This window comes from Phyllostomus hastatus, unplaced genomic scaffold (genome assembly GCF_019186645.2).
Source record: "Phyllostomus hastatus isolate PE091 unplaced genomic scaffold, TTU_PhHast_1.1 phas_scaffold_317, whole genome shotgun sequence".
Classification (NCBI taxonomy): domain Eukaryota; kingdom Metazoa; phylum Chordata; class Mammalia; order Chiroptera; family Phyllostomidae; genus Phyllostomus; species Phyllostomus hastatus.
Genome location: NW_025334023.1, coordinates 5,170,770 through 5,187,353, shown reverse-complemented (window position 1 = coordinate 5,187,353; position 16,584 = coordinate 5,170,770). Strand labels below are relative to the sequence as shown.

At 37.2% G+C, this 16,584-nt stretch overlaps 1 protein-coding gene across 1 annotated transcript in view; it reads right to left on the bottom strand.

The window, feature by feature from the left end:
* Nucleotides 1-16,584, bottom strand: part of ACER3 (alkaline ceramidase 3) — a 126,741-nt gene that overhangs the window by 17,179 nt on the left and 92,978 nt on the right. Inside the window, exons 8-9 of the mRNA XM_045817961.1 lie at nt 3,482-3,583; nt 1,048-1,152 (exon numbers count right to left, since the gene is read on the bottom strand). Of these exons, the coding sequence (XP_045673917.1) occupies nt 1,048-1,152; nt 3,482-3,583 (207 nt within the window). The remainder of the gene's footprint in view (nt 1-1,047; nt 1,153-3,481; nt 3,584-16,584) is intronic.

Sequence of the window (16,584 nt, the reverse complement as noted above, 5' to 3'; positions counted from 1 at the left end):
TGCTTAAGTACATTTTCACATTGGTTCAAAGAAATAATTTCTTCCCCTTTCTACAAATATTTCAGCTCTCTCAATTCTTGAGAAGAATTTGAGATTAAACAGCCTGATCTCCTAGTAAAGAGATCAATATGTATACATTCACTCATTAAATCATTTAACAATATATACCAAGTGCTGCTACATGACAGGCATTGTTCTACACATCTGGAAGTGTAGCAGTGAGTAAGATAAATTCCCAGTTGCTCTTAAGGAGCTTACAGTCTAGTTGGGGGAGATAAACAATTAAATAAATGTATAACTGGTTATAAATGCTTTAAAGAAAAATATGGCCCTGGCTGGTGTGGCTCAGTGGATTGAGTGCCGGCCTGCAAACTGAAAGGTCTCCAGTTTGATTCCCAGTCAGGACACATGCCTGGGTTGTGGGCCAGGTCCCCAGCTAGGGGCGTGTGAGAGGCAACCGACTGATGTACCTCTCACACATCAATGTTTCTCTCACTTTCTTTCCCCCATCTCTCCCTCTTTCTAAAAATAAATACATAAAAATCTTTAGAAAAAAAAATATGGCCTGATAAGGGGAGAGAGTGACATGGAAGTACTGTTTGAATAGGGTGATCTGAGAGAATTTTCATTTCATTTTTGCTGTTAGTGGCTGACCTCCAGTAGACTCTTCATGGGGGAGCAGGAAAAGAAAAGTAGCACCCAACTTATTTCAGGGAGGGAGATGAATTAAGCAGGGGACTTCAGAAACTCACACTTTTCCAGACCTCTACTCAGGGGATCCAAGTGCTTTTCTTTTCTCCCTAAGTGTATTCTTTAATGCTGATCAGTAAGAAATGGGAATGTTTATATCCTACTTGTGTTAAGATGTAGATCCTGTGTCAGAGGGGAAGGGACTTGTGTAAGGTCACCCAGTGGCAGGGGCAAAGCTGGAACTTACGTTCCTGCTTCTGTCTCCAAAATCCTATTTGAAGAATATAAAGAACAAAACAAAACAAACAAACAAAAAAACCCCACTCAAGTACTAGGGTTAAAAAGTCTATTTCCTACCTGAAAAGGATGTGAAGATATGAACCAAGGCCAGTTAGAATATGCCACCATGCATGAAACTGGGTGGTCACACCTACGATAGGTGGCACCTTCTTTCGAAAGTCCCTGTGAGGAGAGAGGGAGAAAATCACCATTTAACTTTTTAAAAATATTTAGTAACTAATGCTGACAGTCTTAGGGCATTCTGAAATACTGTTCTCAAATACAGCAATTATTTAATTCCCTCAAGTCTGCTATAGTCTGCTGTACTGTTTTCCAAAGTGTATTTTGAGGAATAGTATTCCTAAGCAAAAGTCCCATGAAGAAATGACTCTGTGGTCAAAATAAATGTGGGAAATAGTACAGAGTTTATTGTCCTCTTGGAGATCTGTGATGCATATTAACAGATTAAAATTTTTGAAACGTTCTACCAATAACTAAAAGAGTTTATCTTCATCCCCCCCTCTGCCCCAGGTAACCTACTTATCCACGGGACCCATCCTTCAGGTGTCATCTTATTCACGCCGTACGGAACAAACGTGCCCTGGAGCACACCTTGGGAACCTCTGGTCTACATAGCTATTCACGCAATTAAGGAACTAGATACACGCTTTTCCTATGCCCTGCATACAACCTTCACCTTAGAAGTGCACCACACAGACTATAAAGTCCTTGTATCTATTATTGTACTTCACTGTGGATTTCTAAGGTGGCTATTATTAGCTTTGTCTTACAGATTAAGTACGTAAAATTCAGAAAAATTAACTGAATTGTCCAAGTCACTCTGCTAGTGGCACAGCCAAGCCTAAAATTCTAGATCTTTTGATTAAGTGTATACTATGTTAATATTCTCATTTATTAGAAGGAAAAATCAACATGAAACACTAAGTTATTTCTCTAGATACCCCATGAATTTTTGAGACAATTACCATCTCTAAGAACCTACTTTGTTTCTCAGTGGCTCTCGCCCAGGGGATGATGACTGACTTACCTCTGCAGCGTCAAGGCTCTAGTGGGGCTCCTGGTGGGTGTTACCAGTTCAGAACCATTCAATTAGATTTCAGTTTCTAAGCAAGTTGTATTACTTGTTTGCTTACGTACAGTAAAGTTTACATTTACTTATCTAACTTTGTATTATGAAGAATTTCAAGTGTGCAAAAGTAGGCAAAATAATAATGTACCCATTATCCAGCTTCAACAATAACTTATGGCCAATATTGTATTAGCTAAATTCTTGGCCACTTCTCCCCATCACCCTATATTATTTTGAAGCAAATCCCAGATATTGTGTCATTTATCTCTAAATATTTAATATGTATCTCATAATGATTAAAACAGCTTTAAAATAATATCATTTTCATATCTAAAATATTAATAATATCTTAACATCACCACCATACTCAATTATCAAAGTCCCAATCATCTCAAACTTTTTAAAAATATCATTGCTAACTCATTTCAACTTTTTAAAAAAATGTCTTATTTATTTACTTTTAGAAAGAGGACAAGGGGGGGAAAGAGGGAGAGAAACATGGATCCACTGCCTCTCGCACACCCCCAACCAGGAGACCTGGTCCACAACCCAGGCGTGCGCGCGCCCTGCCTGGGAATCAAACTGGGGACCTTTCGTTTTACAGGCCAGGTGCTCAATCCACTGAGCCACAACAGCCAGGGCTCAATTTTTTTTTTACAGTTCATTTGTTTGAATCAAAATCCAAAACAGGTCTACACAGTACATTTGGCTAATTTATCTCTTAAGTGTCTTTAAATCTCTATGTTCCTTCTCCTTTTTCTCTCCTCTCTGCAATTTATTTGCTGAAGACACCAGGTCATTCACCCTGTAGATCTGCCACTGTCTGAATTTTGTTGATTGCCTCCCCATGGTGCTGTTCAATACATTCCTCTGTCCCCTGTGTTTATGCAAAACCATTAATTCACAGAATTTTGAGTTGGAGGGACCCACTATTTTAATTTATTTTACATGTTCATTATAATAGAAATTGAGGCCCAGAAAGATAATGTTTTAGTAACAGACCAGAGACTCAAGATGCAAACTCCAGTCAATACATAATTGCTGACAAGATGAAACAAAAGAAACATGTGCCTTTCTTAGAATATAACATCAAGCATATTAAAGTACAAAATTATATACATGTATTTCATATCCTTATTTCAGAGCATTCTAATTTCTTCAGTAAAGGAAACTGGGCAGATTTCAAAGACCCAGTCAACATTTAATTAAAAATCCCTGCAGATGTTACAAAATATTCTCACGTCTAAATTTTTAATTTAAACAAGTCTTCCCAGAATTTAACTTTATTGTATTATACATATCGTTTTAATTTCAACAATGGCAAAAATTCACATTGGGACACTAATAATTCTATATGCTTATGAAATTCTGCTTAATAGATTGCTCCCAAAATATTTCTCAAAGATTGAAAATATATCTTACCTCAGTGAATCACAAAAGATGTTATCTACGTTCCATAATAAAAATCCCAGTAAAAATATACCCAAGGATGTATAACCCAGTCCTCTAAGCCATGGGTAAACCCTATGAGAAAATAAAAAAGCACAATGAAATTTTGTCAGCTCATGTCATGACCAAAGCTTGAAGTCATCCCTTTCATGGGAAAGGAAAGGTTTTTGTTAGTATTAAATGCAAACCTATTTTTTAGTTTCTCTAATACACTTGGCTATTACATTTAGCCATTAAAAGGTGTGGAGAGAGAATATGCCTCTAAGACTTGGCCAGGTGCACCAAGGAGGAAATCTGAGAGCCCCCGGTAACTTCCAGTCCCACCGAAGTGCAAGGGGAGGGGTGAAACAGAATTAACACTGAGTCACTTGTTCTGTGTCAGGTACTGGTAAATTAGACACACACTACATGCTACACACACACACACACAAATAAGTAAAATCTTCAAATAAACCCTGTGAGGCAGGTGTTCTTTTCATTTCACTGAGAAAACTGAAGCTTGGTGAGTTAACTAAAATATTAACAGCAGCTTACACACACACACACACACGTTATAGTTGCAATGAGGTTTCATTGACTCACATTAAAATGCACACATTTAAAGTGCACGTTTGATGAGGTACAGCCATATGTACCCAGGAAACCAACATGAAGCTCAAGATGATAAATATATTCACCACTTTCAAAAGCCAAGTTTGCATTTCTTTTACAATGTGACATAAATTGAATAATACAGTATATCCACGTTATTGTGTGTTTTTTTCCGTTTGGTGCAATTATTTTGAAACCCATCCATGTAGTTACATGTATCAATACTTCAGTTCATTACTGAGCAGTACTCTACTGCATAGATACACCATAATTTGTCTGTCCAAATATTAGTGAACATTGTGTTTGTTCTTTTTTACTGTAACAAATAAAGCTGCTATGATCACTTATAAATAAGTCTTTTTATGGATATATGCTTTCTCTTTTTTCTCTTGGGTAAAAAGCTAGGAGAGGAATGGATGGCTTGTAAAGCAGGTGAATGTTAAACTTTCCAAGACGCCGCTAAACTGTTTTCCTAAGTGACTGTATCATTTTACACACCCACCAGCTGTGTACGAGTGTTTGCTGTTCTACATCCTCACTGACACTCGGTATGACATCAGTCTTCTTTGTTGTTCTAGCAGGTGGGTGGTGTTGTTTCACAGTGGTCCAAATTTGCATTTCCTTAATGACTAATGTAATTGAGCATCATTTCATGTGCTAATTTGATATCCATATATCTTCTTTGATACTTTGTTGAATCTCTGCTCATTTAAAAAATTGTTTGCCTCACTATTGCATTGTAAGAGTTCTTTATACAGTCTAAATATAAACCTCTTGTTGGATATATATTTTACAAATATTTTCTCCAACTCTATGACTTGCCTGCCATCTTCTTAAGTGTCATTTGAAGAACAAAAGTTTGCTATTTTAATGAAGTTCAGTTTATTAATATTTTCATTAGAGTTGGTCTTTTTGTGTCCTATTTAATAACTCTTTGCTTAACCAAGCCTACAAAGACTTCTATATTTTCTTCTAGAAGTTTTATAATTTTAGGTTTTACATTTAGGAATATGAATCACTTCTAGAATATTTTTTTTAACTTTTAGAGAAATGGGGAGGGAGGGAGAAAGACAGGCACGGAAACATCAATGTACGAGAGATACATCGATTGGTTGCCTCTTGCATGCTCCCAACTGGGAACCTGGCCCACAACCCAGGCATGGGCCCTGACTGAGAATTGAACTGGTGACCTTTTGGTTTGCAGGCCAGTGCTCAATCCAATGAGCCACACCAGCTGGGGCCATTTCTAGTAAATTTTTGTAATGATGTGAGTTTAAGTTTGTTTTAAAATAAGAATATCAAGTTATTCAGCACAATTTGAAAAGACTATCTTTTCCCCACAGAATTACCTTAGAATTCTTACTTAAAAACCAGTCAGTATGGATGCATGGGTATATTTCTGAATGGGTCTATTTTTGGATGTTCCATTGATCTATAATTTCATTCTTACCAGCAATACCACATTGTCTTAATGTAGCACTGAGTAAATAAAACAAGTAGTATAAATCCTCTAACTTTATTGTTCTTTTTTCAAAACTGTTTTGGCTATTCTAGATCCTTTGCCTTCCCATGTACATTTCAGAATCAGTTTCTCAGTTTTTTCCCAAAATCCTGCAGAGATTTTATGATTTGCATTGAACTTATACATTACTTTGGGAAGAATTCATATCTTAACAATATTGTTTTGTATCCATAAAATGACACATCTCTCCATTTATCTAGGTCTTATTTAATTTCTCAGCAAAAAAAACAACCCAAAAGCTATGTTCATAATTTCCAATGTACAGGTTTGCATACAGTTGCTAAATTTAACCCCCAAACATTTGACATTATTTGATGCTAGTATATAAAGATATGATTTGTGAATACTGACTTGAATCTTGTGACCCTGCTGAATCCCACTTATTGCTTCCAGTCTTTCGATACATGTCCTGGGATATTTTCCGTACATGATCATGTCATTTGCAAATATTACGTTGGATGGGATTCTCACCAGTATAATGTTGAACAGTAGTGGTGATAATATATATATCCTTGTTTTATTCATGACTTTATAAAGAGGCTTTTTTTTAAACATACAATGACTACAGAAGTTAGATGCTGTAGAGTTTACAGCTTAGAAAGTTCTCGTCTATCATGAAGTGTGTAAAGGGTTTTATTTTGTTTAGAGTATAAATAGCTGTTGAACTATAAAAATGTTTTTTCTAAATATATCATTATCATGTAGCTTTTCTTTTTTAATATGGTGAATGACAAGGTCAAATTTTCTCAAATATTTTCCTTTAACGATAAATATTCATATATAAATGAATGAAAAAGGTAATAAAAATCATCAGGAAAGCACAAGTCTGACTGATGAAGGTTCTCACAGAAGGTGAGGTTCAGAGAATCATACTCTGTTTTCAGCTTATTTCAGGGGTTTTATCACAGCCCCATTTGGGGACAGCAAGAATGAGTTCCAGGAAACAGAAGGCTTAAACTGTGAAGGCATCTGGTAGGGCTGCCGTGTGGACCAGTGCTGAGACATGACAGAGGTATGATCAGTAAGAGCTGGATGCTATTTCTGCTTCTAAGCTTACTTACCAGGGCCAATCTTCAGCTCTCAGGAGTTCAAAGCAAACTCTTCTGTGGGGTGAAATGCATGTCTGGTTATCTGGGCAGCAGGGTGTGCAGGAGAGAGCGAGAACTTGATCAGCACATGGCTCGTGCCAGCTAAGTACAGATATCATTCTGGGGACAGACTACCCATATACTACCAGGTATGAGTGTATAATAAAAAGGCCCTCAATGTATCTGTCAAGTTACATTGCTTCCTTCTTGACTGGCTGCCCCCTAATGAGTACCTAACCCCTGACAAATCTTTTCCCTTCACCTTCAAAATCGGCTTCACCTATCTCTGTGTTGAATTTTCTTATATACCATGTCTTCCTCTTTTCTGGTTTATTCTCTTATTTTTCTCAAAGTTCCTGAGCAACAGTTTACGGGATATACTTTTTTTGAAAACTTGAATGCAAAAAAATGTATTTTGTCCCCATATTTCATTGATATTTTGGCTGGCTACAGAATTCTAGGTTAGAATTCTATAATTCCAGCTTCCAGTTTTGCTTTGGGAAGTCCAAAGCTGTTCTGATTCCTGACCCTTTGTATGTGTATCTACCTTCTAACTGTACAAATTTATGAAACCTTCCTTGTCTAGAATTCTGAAACCTAAATAGGTATACTTTCACCATTATGCTGAAGAGCCAAAGGGTTCTTTCAGTGAGAGAATATTTTCTTGATTTATTTGGGTGACATTTTCTTCCCTTCTATACTCTCTGCAGCCACCCTTCCCCTTTTGTTGGCACTTCTACTCTGGCCCGGTAATATTTCTACAGAGTTTCCTCTACTCTTCACCTCTTTCTCATTACCCTGAAGGCCCCCAGGGAGTGTGTGTTTCTCTCTCGCTCTGCTTCTGTCCTTTCCACAGTGAAGCCCATGGACTTGAGGAAACACCCTGCTGTCTCCCCACAGCAGTGGCAGAGTGAATCCAAGCGTCCTGAGGTCTTGCTCCCTGTCCGGTACCATGGTTTTGATGCCCGTCCTGTGGGTGGGTGCTTGCTGGTAAATGGGGTGGTGGGAGTGATGGGGGCTGCTAAATGTGGGAGGGGGTGATGGACTATAATGCATTCACAATGTGTGTTCAGAAAAAGGGATTCTAGTGGCTTCTGTAGTTGTACCTTTCAAACCCTTCAGTACAATTTTTTGTTTTATATTTTTAATATTTTGGGAAAGGAATTATCTGAATGTTCCTTTTTTATAGCATCTTACTCTTGATACAGTATATTTCTAGAAATATTAAGCAGTTAACACTTATTCTTGTTTTATCATTTTTGAAGTCTTTTTCCTTCGTGCATAAATTGTCTTCTCTATGTTGATTTTTCCTCATTATGTGTTTTGGCCTCTATCTTTCATACTGGATGCATTCCTTATATGTCTGACACTGTTTCCTTGTTCCTAAGAGTCGGAAACTAAAATGGTGACAACAAGCTTTAAGCATATGGTCGAGGACTTGAGACTAATATCCTTCACTGCAGAGTTAAGTTGTTAGGCCCATGGTTAGTACCTTCAGGTCTTCCAGGATGCTCACATTCCCTAAAATAAGCAATCTTCCAATTTTCTGCCTACAGGTCTTGGCATTCAGCATTCAGAACGCGTAAGGTCACCCAGCTTCCCTTATTTCAGTATAGTATTCACAGGCTCAGTTGTGCCTGGTAAAGTCCAACCTGGAGACATTGTTCGCCCTTTCCAGAGAATAAACCTCCAGACTTCTGCAGTTGCTCAGTGATACTGAGTGGGTGCGGAGACCTAGTCATTTAACAATTTCTTAAAGCTTTTAACCAGTCCTCTTTATTTTAGGTCTCTGCTCCATCTCCTTTTCTGAACTGCTTGTTGCTGTTAATGCCTGATGCTTGAGAAAATCCTCTGATGAAATTGGGGGATCTTGGCTTGGGATTTGGCCTTCTTAGGTTAGTTAAGGCAGTTAGCAGTAATTCATTTACTTTCCAGCTTCTGCCCTTATGGGTCCCATTCTTCATTTCTCTTTGGGTTTATTCTGTTGACCTATTTTCTAATTACTTAAGTTGGATGCTTAGTTCATTATTCTTGAGCTTCTTTGTTTCTAATGTAAACAACTAAGGCTATAAATTTCCCTCTAAGAACCACTTTAGCTACATCCTACTTTGATTTTTGTAGTAGTTTCATTATGGTTCCATTCTAAGCATTTCAATACCTGTATTATGATTTCTTTTTTTACTTCCATTGAAAGTGTTATTTTTTAAGTTTCCAAATGTATGGACTATTTTGACTAATCCTGCTTTAAGTAATTGTATGACAGTCAGAGAACATGTTATGAAAGATACCAATTCTTTAAGGCTTTTTAACCTGTTTTAAGCCTAGCATCTTATACATTTATAATCATTCCATGCATGCTTGTAAAGATCATGCATTCTTTAATTGTTGACTGTACTAGATCATTTTGTTATTGTTACTCAAATTTTATCTATATTCTTGTTTATATTTTAAAAAATATTTTATTTATTTTTAGAGAGAGGGGAAGGGAGAAAGAAAGGAAGAGAAACACTTATGTGTGGATGCCTCTCAGTTGCCCACCACTGGGAACCCAGCCCGTGACCCAAGCACGTGCCCTGACTGGGAACGGAACCGGCGACCCTCCAGTTTGAAGGCTGGCACTCAATCCACTCAGCCACACCAGCCAGGGCTTGTTTATATTTTTTTATTCCGAGTTACTGTGTTAAAATATCTCAGCATAACGGAGCAGTTATTTCTCTTTTTTTAATTGTGTCAAATTTTTCTTAAAAATTTCCATACAAATTTAAGATTTCTATTTTTTCTAGTAAACAGGATTTAACAATACAGTAAACACATGTTTTAAATGTCTTAAATATTTTTGTCTTTTATTAAAATGGCTAGTCCTTTTTGTCAGTATTTGTGTAGTACATTTTTAATATCCTTTTCTTTTAAATTACTGTCTATTCATGTTTTAACCATGTGTCTTATGAATAGCACAGTGCTGAACATTTTTTCCTGTTTAATGGTCTTCATCTTTTTAATTGCTTAGCTTTGTCCATTGATATTTACTGTGACTACCGATATAATTTGAATTATTTGTACTCCTTTATTTTCTGCTTTACATCTGTCCTGACTTTTCTTTGCTTCCCTTTTCCCGCTTCTCCTGATTTCTTTTGGCTTTAGCTTTCATAATCCCATTTAATTCCTTTATGTTTTTTAAAAGTTATTGTAAAATCAATTACTGGTTACCAGAAATGGGCATGTAAAATCTAAAATTAATCACTGTAGTACACTCTTCCTAAATTAAAAAAAAAAAACCTAAGAACCATGTAACTAAGATTATCCCCTTGTATCACATATTATTATGTCCACCCTTTACTTCTAGTTTTAAAATCTTTCAAATTAGGTTATTATTTTAAACAGTCACAATATTTTGTTTAGAAAGTCCAACAGGTTACTATATTTTTTCTCTCACTGTTCTTTCTTGTATCTCAGATCTTTCTCCTAAAAAAGGTCTTTCAGAAGGTCTTTTAGTGAGGTGTATTGGAAAATTTTATTTTTGTTTGTCTCAAAATATCTTTATCCTACCTTTGTTCTTAAGAGATATCTGGGTATATGATTCTGAGTTGATGGTTGATTTCTCCCAGCACTATGAAGGTAACAGTCTACTGTGCTTTCACTTCCACTGTTGCTGTTGGTAAGTCTGCAGTAGGCTATTTGTTATTCCTTTGTTAGTAATAGGGCATTTATCTCTCCATGTTTTTAAAATCTTTGACTTTGGGATTTCAGCAATTTCAGTATGCTTTTTCAGGATTCAACTCTATTTAAAGCAGGAAAGATTTTAGTAGTTTCAATACCAACAGAAATGCTGAATGAGCAAGATTTAGGCTCTCCAGGAGTGATTTATGAACAAGACCACAGAATTATCTTGCCAAGGAACATTCATTTTTTTCACATTTAGAAGCTGGAGAATTGGGAAGCCTCTGGACAAACCATTGCATCCAACATCATGCCATTTTAACTATAATTCACAGATCAGGAAGCTGCCACCACACCTGCTTGTTCCAGAGCCACACTATGCACACACTAGATACACAACAGTAAACTGGATGCCTTTCATACTGCCTCTTCTCTCCCCCAGCTGGACTCGGTTCTGAATCCCAGTCTCAAGTGAATACATGTAAATGGCAGAACCTGAATGTACCTGGAACCTTCCCTGCAAAGGAAATACTGGAAATAAACGTTTAGCTCTTTAGCATCTACATTGTAAGAAGGATGGGATGATGCTGAGAGAACTAATCTATCACGCTTGCCATACCTGAGAAAGATTTCTTTTCATTTATCTTGCTTGGAAATTGTTCTTGGAGCTGGAAAGTCATGTCTTTTAGCCGTTCTGGAAATTTCTCACCTATTATCTCTTCATTTCCCCAATTTCGCTACTCATTTTGGAACTGCAGTTAGAGGTGTTATTTCTCTGTGATGCTTTCCAGATTACTTCTGTAGACTTGTCTTTCAATTTAATTAATCTCTCTTCAATTCTGTCTACTTTTAACTTATCCATTGAGATTTTTAGCTCAATGATTTCTTAAATGCTAGAAATTCTTTCATTCTTTTTCAAATCTGGAATTTCATTTTTGATAATCTACTGTTCCTTGATCACCTTTTCATCTTCTCTTTTATTTCATTAAATATCTTTAAAATACTTATGTTCTAGCTTCTGATTTGGAGAGTTTATTTCTGCTGTTTTCTGTTGATGACTTTTGCTTATGGTAGCTTACTTCCTCCTCCAGATTTGGAATTACTAATTGGGTGCACATGTCTGGTCACCAATTTGTTAAAATCCTGAGAGGCATACATCAGGGGTACATTTTTTGGAAAATAATTTGCTTTTGCTTCTCTAAGATATGCTGGGGTTCTATGAAAGTTGGATCACCCTGAGTTAAAAGTTTACACTTGGAGGTGTCCCAACAATGAAGGTTACATTTGAATCCCAAATTTGTCTCAATATAGAATAGTGATTACGAATTTTCAGGGAACTCATTTTTTCCTATCTAAAGTTGAGGGTGAAAGACAAGTTACTAAAGGGTGCATTTTTCTCTAACCCACCTTTCACTAACACTTGATCCCTTTGATGGTCCTGGCTTTGTGTCTGCACGTGCGGCGGTGGGGAAATAGTCCTGACCGCCCATCTGGTGTGCCCCAAGCTCTGTCTTCTCCCTCTCTGTGAGCCTTTCAATCTAAGCCTGATTTCCTGGTATCTGCAGATGATTTCAAGTTGATCACGATCTCAGAACTCATTTGTCAGCCTAGTTTGCAGCTCCTTCTTTGGATCTGATGCTCCAGAATTTCCTTTATGTTCTTTTGAGTTCAGCTATGAATTTAAAAGGACGTTTTATCATTTATCCAAAATTTCTAGATGTTTTGTTACATGAGAGATTTTCAGATATCTTATCAAACATATTGAGAAACAAAAATTTTAGATTTTAAATTTGACTTAAAAAGTCCTTACTAATAAACATTATTCTGAGTTCCAGGGGTTGCCAAGATAAACAAGACTTCAAGAAACGTACTGTGTAGTCACGCAGACAGGTAAGTAATCAATGAACAGTGCTAAATGAAATAATCACCAAATAGAGATTTAAAGAAGCTGTGGCAAGGCAGATGGAAGAAAGATGTTTTCTTTAATAGGATTTACACTGTTACATACTTTTTATAGGTCAGTCATTTGTGTTTCTAAAAGTATTTGTATCCTATCTATCAGACGTGATTTCTCTAAGGTGCCTAGATTAGGAACATAATAAACTGGGGCTTGTGCTTTTGAGATGGAAAAGTTATACTTTCCCCTTTTCTTCCCACGAAGCACAATTATATATAAACAAACATAAGACTGAAAGATGACGAGAAGAAGGCAGACTGGTTAAGGACTCTGGACCTGAGTAACACCATAGTAATACGTTCCAAGCATTTCATTTTTGCCTCACATACCTCAGAGTTAGAACTGAAGAAGCGAGAAACCCAGAAATGACACCAGCCACAGACAAAAAACCTATTACTATAGCCAAAAGAGCAGGAAAGAAGCAGTTTAGCAAGACAGAAACTTTACTTGCTCTTCTATAGCCAAATGCCACAGAAAAAAACTATGGCCCCACCACCATCCACGCTGCAAAGTCTGACTGGAAGCCCAGACTTCCCTCTTTATCAGCTATAAGAAGGTACCCCAACTTCCTTTCAGGCTAAGGTCAAGCAGGGTGGGGCTGGGACTTTCATCTCCATCCTGCAGTAATGAGCTCCCCACTCCCTACAGAGTCAGTGGAGACCACATGGGGAGCCTGGACTTCCATCCTTATATGGCAACAAAGGGTACTACTTCTCTCTCCCCATGGTGGTATGTTGGGGAACACATGCTGGAGAATCAGAACTTTCACCACCGGCCAAATGTAACACGGTCATATCACTGAGGTGTCAGTGGAGGCCACATGGTGAGCAACAATTAGGCACCCCTGCTCCTCCCAACCCGGGTGGTATGAGAAAGGTCTAGTAAAGAAATGGGAATTCTACCCCAGCCCAACAGCAATGAGAAGCTCCTTTCCCCACTGTGTGCCCAGAGAGGCCTAGGAGGAACCTGGACACCTACCAGTATTTGGTAGTAACGGGGTTGGGGGGGGGGACTCAGGGACCTGTGGGACTATAACAAAAGACCAAACATTCATGCTACTGGTGTCCTGGAAGGAGAGGAGAAAGAGGGTACAGCTGAAAAAGTACTTGATGATATAATGGCTGAAAACTTTCACATTTGGTCAATACCTCCTACTCCCCAAAAGAACAGCTATTTAAAAAACTATAAGCCCATAGATTCAAGAAGTTGAGTCAACCTCAAACAAGTTAAACCCAAAGAAATCCACATCAAGACATATCATAGTCAAATTTCTGAAAACTAAAGACAAGGGAGAAAATCTTGAAAGCAGTGAGAGAAGCCCTGGCTGGCATAGCTCAGTGGATTGAGCACAGGCTGCAAACCAAAGTGTCGCAGGTTCGATTCCCAGTCAGGGTACATGCCTGGGTTGCAGGCCATGACCCCCAGCAACCGCACATTGATGTTTCTCTCTCTCTCTCTATCTCCCTCCCTTCCCTCTCTAAAAATAAATAAATAAAATCTTAAAAAAAAAGAAAGCAGTGAGAGAGAAAAAACACCTTGCCTGTACTACCGGAGGAAAACAATTTGCACGACAGGATTTCTTACTAGAAAACCTGAAGGCCAGGAGGCAGTGGAACACTGTTTTGCAAGTACTGCAAAAAAGGAACTGTCAACGCAGAATTCTACATGCAGTGAAAATATCCTTCAGGAATGAAAGAGAAGTCAAGACAGTCTCTGGTGAAGGAAAACTAAGAGGTTAAGTTGCCAACATATCTACCCTAAAAGGATGACTGAGGAAGTTTTCTAAACACAAAGGAAATGATGAGAGGATGAATCTTGGAATGTTAGGAAGGAAGACAAATGAAAAGAATAAAAATATCAGTAAATGTATTTCCCTTCTTGTTTGGAGTTTTAATTTTTTTTTTTTTATGGTTGGGGAAAAATCATAATACTGTCTGATGAGGTTATAAATGCATATAGAGAAAATAGTTAAAATAATATATTTTAAATGGAACAGGGAAAAGGCAATGCTATGGGTTGAATCCCACCCCCCCCCCGAAAAAGGTATGTTGAAGTCCTAACCTACAATATCGCAGAATGTGACCTCATTTGGAGTTAGAATCACCGCAGATATAATTAGTTAAGATGAAGTTATACTGGAGTAGGGTGGGCTCCTTACCCAATATGACTGATGTCCTTATAAAGACATGTGAAGACACAGGCACAAAGAGAACACCATATCGTAACAAAGGCAGAGACTGGAATTATGTAGGTAAAAGTCAAGAAATGCCAAAGGCTGACAGCAAACCACCAGAAGCTAGGGAGAGGTAAGGATGGATTCTGATACAGGTTTCAGAGGAAGCACGGCCCTACTGACAGCATGATTTCTGACTTCTAGCCTCCAGAACTATGTGATTTGAAGAAGTATTCTATAACTATGGTAAATAAGAGAGGGTGGGATTGGTGAAGAAACAGACACATAGATCAATACAACAGAATAAAAGAAACCCATAAACAGATCCACATAAATACACCCAAATAAACTGTGAGAAAGGTATAAAAGCAATTCAGTGGAGAAAGGATAGCCTCCTCAGCCAGCGATCCTGGTGCAGCTGGGTATCCACAGGTTAAAAAACAGACATCGACCTATACCTCACATCTTAAACAAAAACTAACTCAAAATAAATTATGAACTTAAATGTGAAATATAAAACCATACAAAACTTTTAGAAAAAAACATAAGAGAAAATCTAGGATTTGGCACAGAATCCTTGGACTTCACACCAAAAGCATGATCCATAAAAAAAAAATTGATAAGCTGGACTTCATCAAAATTAAAAACTTCTCTTCTGTGAAAGATCCTGTGGAGAAGGTGAAAAGACAAAGTACTGGAAGAAAATATTTGTGAGCCACACATCTGACGAAGGTTCAGTATGTAGCATATAGAAAGAACACTCAAAATGGAACTGGAAAAACAAAGACAGAATCAATCCTATTTAAACGGGTAAAAACACAAATGGACATTTCATCAAAGAGGATATATAGATGGCAAATAAGCACATAAAATACATTTGACATAATTAGAAATTAGGGAAATGAGAATAAACAGTACAATGAAATATCAGTACATACACTTAAGAATGGTTAAAATAAAAAACAGCAACAACACCAAATGTTGGCAAGGATGCAGGGAAACTGGGTCACTCATACACTGCTGATGGGAATGTAAAATGAGAGAACCACTCTGGAAAATAGTTTGGCAGTTTTGAGAAAAACTAAACATACAATTACAATACAGCCTAGCAATTCCATTCTGGGCATTTATTCCAAAGAAATGAAAAATGTTCACATTTTTCATATTCACATTTCATATTCACATGAAAACATGTAAACAAATATTATAGCACCTTCATCATAGTAAAAAACTGGAAACAATGGCGGTGTCATTTAACAGGTGAATGGTTAGACTGTGGTATATCTATATCATGGAATACAGCTCAGCAATAGAAAGGAATAAACTATTGATACACTCAACAATTTACGTTAATCTCTAGTGAATTACGCTATGTGCAAAGACCAATCCCAAAGGTTATATATTATATGATTCAATTTACATAACATTCTTGGAATGAATACAAACTAGAAATGAAGGGCAGGTTAGTGGTTGCCAGAGGCTAAGAAAAGAGGGCGAAGGGATGGGTAGGAGAAAAGTGGATGTGACCATAAAGGACAACACAAGCATCCTTGTGTTGACAAAATTATTCCGTATCCTGGACTCTATCAATGTCAAACGCTGGTTGTAGTATTGCACTATAGTTTTGCAAGATATTTACCACTGGAGGAAATTAATAAAGGATATGAATTTCTTACAAATGCATGTGCTTTGCTTCTACAATTACTCTAAAATAAAAATTTAATTAAAAAAATAAACCCATAAATCATACAATTTATTGAGCACCTACTATATGGGCAGGCCCTATGTAAGGTACTCAAATGAATATATTATTTAATCTTCATAAACTCAATAAAGATTATGCCTATTTCCTAAATTATTTTTCTGGAACACTGGTTCTTTGTGACATTAACAGCCTTCTTTGAGAGGTGTTCTATAAAAAGGGTTTCTTAGTCAAGTAGTTTGAGAAACAAAATTTTTTTTTAGTGTAGGATATTTTTAAAAAAAATTTATTTATGTATTTTTAGACAGAGAGGGAGGGAAGAAGAAAGAGAGGTAGAGAAACATCAATGTGTGGTCGCCTTGTGTGCGCCCCCTCCTGGGGACCTG